At 62.5% G+C, this 2,397-nt stretch overlaps 1 protein-coding gene across 1 annotated transcript in view; it reads left to right on the forward strand.

Annotated features, from left to right (window-relative positions):
• Window positions 1–2,397, forward strand: part of PRX (periaxin) — a 22,976-nt gene that overhangs the window by 17,597 nt on the left and 2,982 nt on the right. Inside the window, exons 6-7 of the mRNA XM_011984256.1 lie at window positions 466–662; window positions 1,310–2,392. Of these exons, the coding sequence (XP_011839646.1) occupies window positions 466–662; window positions 1,310–2,392 (1,280 nt within the window). The remainder of the gene's footprint in view (window positions 1–465; window positions 663–1,309; window positions 2,393–2,397) is intronic.

The raw sequence follows: 2,397 nt of genomic DNA on the forward strand, positions 1-2,397 counted from the left end.
GAGAAGGACAACTGATGATATGGGAAGAGGAGAGAATTGCTGGAGGATGTCCCTGAGAAGGCGGTGGAGGGATTGCCCTGAGCTAGGAGTGGGGTTGGTTCACCCCCAGAAACAGGAAGGAGAAAGGGGGTGAACAGACAATGTGGGAGCTTCTGGAAGTTCTCTTCTGATTGTGTTCTCTCGGTAAAAGAAACAAAGTCAGTATCTGAAACGTAAGGATGGGTAGGGAAGCGACAAGGTGCAGGCGTGACCTGAGAGGGCGCGGCTTTGTTCATTGCAGGGGGCGGGGATAAGGTCATAGGGCGGGGACTAGCGTAACTGCGACTCAATCCTGCCCTGGGGACTGGAGAGACTAAAATTTGGGGCGGGGCCTCACCGCGGGGGGGCTCCGCGCAAGTGGGCAGAACTAGGCCCGGGTGGAGCCGGGAGATGCCCACGTGCTGCGCACCTCCACCTCGCCCGCAGGGGACCAGCTGCTGAGTGCCCGAGTGTTCTTCGAGAACTTCAAGTACGAGGACGCACTACGCCTGCTGCAATGCGCCGAGCCTTACAAAGTCTCCTTCTGCCTGAAGCGCACTGTGCCCACCGGGGACCTGGCGCTGCGGCCTGGGACCGTGTCTGGCTACGAGATCAAGGGCCCGCGGGCCAAGGTGGCCAAGCTGGTACGCGTGCTTAGCCCGGCCCCGGCCCTGGACTGCCCCAGCGATCCGGTCTCTGCGCCGTGAGCCCCATTCCCCGCCACCATGGGCCAGCCTTGCCCTCTGTCTTGTCACTAACCCAAGCTAATCCCAGCCTCTGCCCCTTCCTCTCTGCCCCAAACTCTTCCCCGGGGAGGGGGACAGACCCACCCCAGCCCAGGGCCCTCACCCACCTCGGAGAGGCGTCCCCACCATCGGATCCAGGCTTGCTAGGGGTCCTGACCAGGCTACTTGGAACCGGGGAAGCCAGATTCCAGCCTGAGTGCGGCCCAATTATGGCTGAGTGGCCCTGGACAAATTTATTTCCCTCCCTGGGCCTCAGCTTCCCCATCTCTAGAATGAGGATATTGGGGAAAATCCCAGATCAGGACCTAGAAGTCTTGGGTCCCAGTCCCTATACTCCTGTTGACTCATTTGGAGATTCTAGATGGCTGCCTGCCTTCCTGGGCACTCATGGTGAAAAGACAGGCAAGAAGTGGGGATGATGTTTGGGGGACAAGATACTTGACCCAGGGTATCCCCGGCCTGGTCCAATACCAGGTGGGGCTTTTCCTGTCCACTCCCAGCCTCCCACTGTCCCACCGCCTCCCGCCTCTCTCCTTTTTCCCCAGAACATCCAGAGTCTGTCCCCTGTGAAGAAGAAGAAGATGGTGCCTGGGGCTCTGGGGGTCCCCGCTGACCTGGCCCCTGTTGACGTCGAGTTCTCCTTTCCCAAGTTCTCCCGCCTGCGCCGAGGCCTCAAAGCTGAGGCTGCCAAGGGTCCTGTCCCGGCCGCCCCTGTCCGCCGGCGCCTCCAGCTGCCTCGGCTGCGTGTACGAGAAGTGGCCGAAGAGGCTCAGGCAGCCCGGCTGGCCGCCGCTGCTCCTCCCCCCAGGAAGGCCAAGGTGGAGGCCGAGGTGGCTGCAGGGGCCCGTTTCACAGCACCTCAGGTGGAGCTGGTTGGGCCCCGGCTGCCAGGGGCCGAGGTGGGTGTCCCCCAGGTCTCAGCCCCCAAGGCTGCCCCCTCTGCAGAGGCAGCTGGTGGCTTTGCCCTCCACCTACCAACCCTTGGGCTCAGAGCCCCGGCTCCGCCTGCTGTGGAGGCCCCAGCCGTGGAGATCCAGGTCCCCCAGGTGGAGCTGCCTGCCTTACCCTCACTGCCCGCTCTGCCTCCACTTCCCTGCCTAGAGACCCGGGAAGGGGCTGTGTCGGTAGTGGTGCCCACCCTGGATGTGGCAGCACCGACTGTGGGGGTGGACCTGGCCTTGCCGGGTGCAGAGGTGGAGGCCCGGGGAGAGGCACCTGAGGTGGCCCTGAAGATGCCCCGCCTTAGTTTCCCCCGATTTGGGGCTCGAGCAAAGGAAGTTGCTGAGGCCAAGGTAGCCAAGGGCATCCCTGAGGCCAGGGTGAAAGGTCCCAGACTTCGAATGCCCACCTTTGGGCTTTCCCTCTTGGAGCCCCGGCCTGCTGCTCCTGAAGTTGTAGAGAGCAAGCTGAAGCTGCCCACCATCAAGATGCCCTCCCTTGGCATCGGAGTGTCAGGGCCTGAGGTCAAGGTGCCCAAGGGACCTGAAGTGAAGCTCCCCAAGGCTCCTGAGGTCAAGCTTCCAAAAGTGCCTGAGGCAGCTCTTCCAGAGGTTCGACTCCCAGAGGTGGAGCTCCCCAAGGTGTCAGAGATGAAGCTCCCAAAGGTGCCAGAGATGGCTGTGCCAGAGGTGCG

This window comes from Mandrillus leucophaeus, unplaced genomic scaffold, assembly GCF_000951045.1.
Source record: "Mandrillus leucophaeus isolate KB7577 unplaced genomic scaffold, Mleu.le_1.0 Scaffold106, whole genome shotgun sequence".
Lineage (NCBI taxonomy): Eukaryota > Metazoa > Chordata > Mammalia > Primates > Cercopithecidae > Mandrillus > Mandrillus leucophaeus.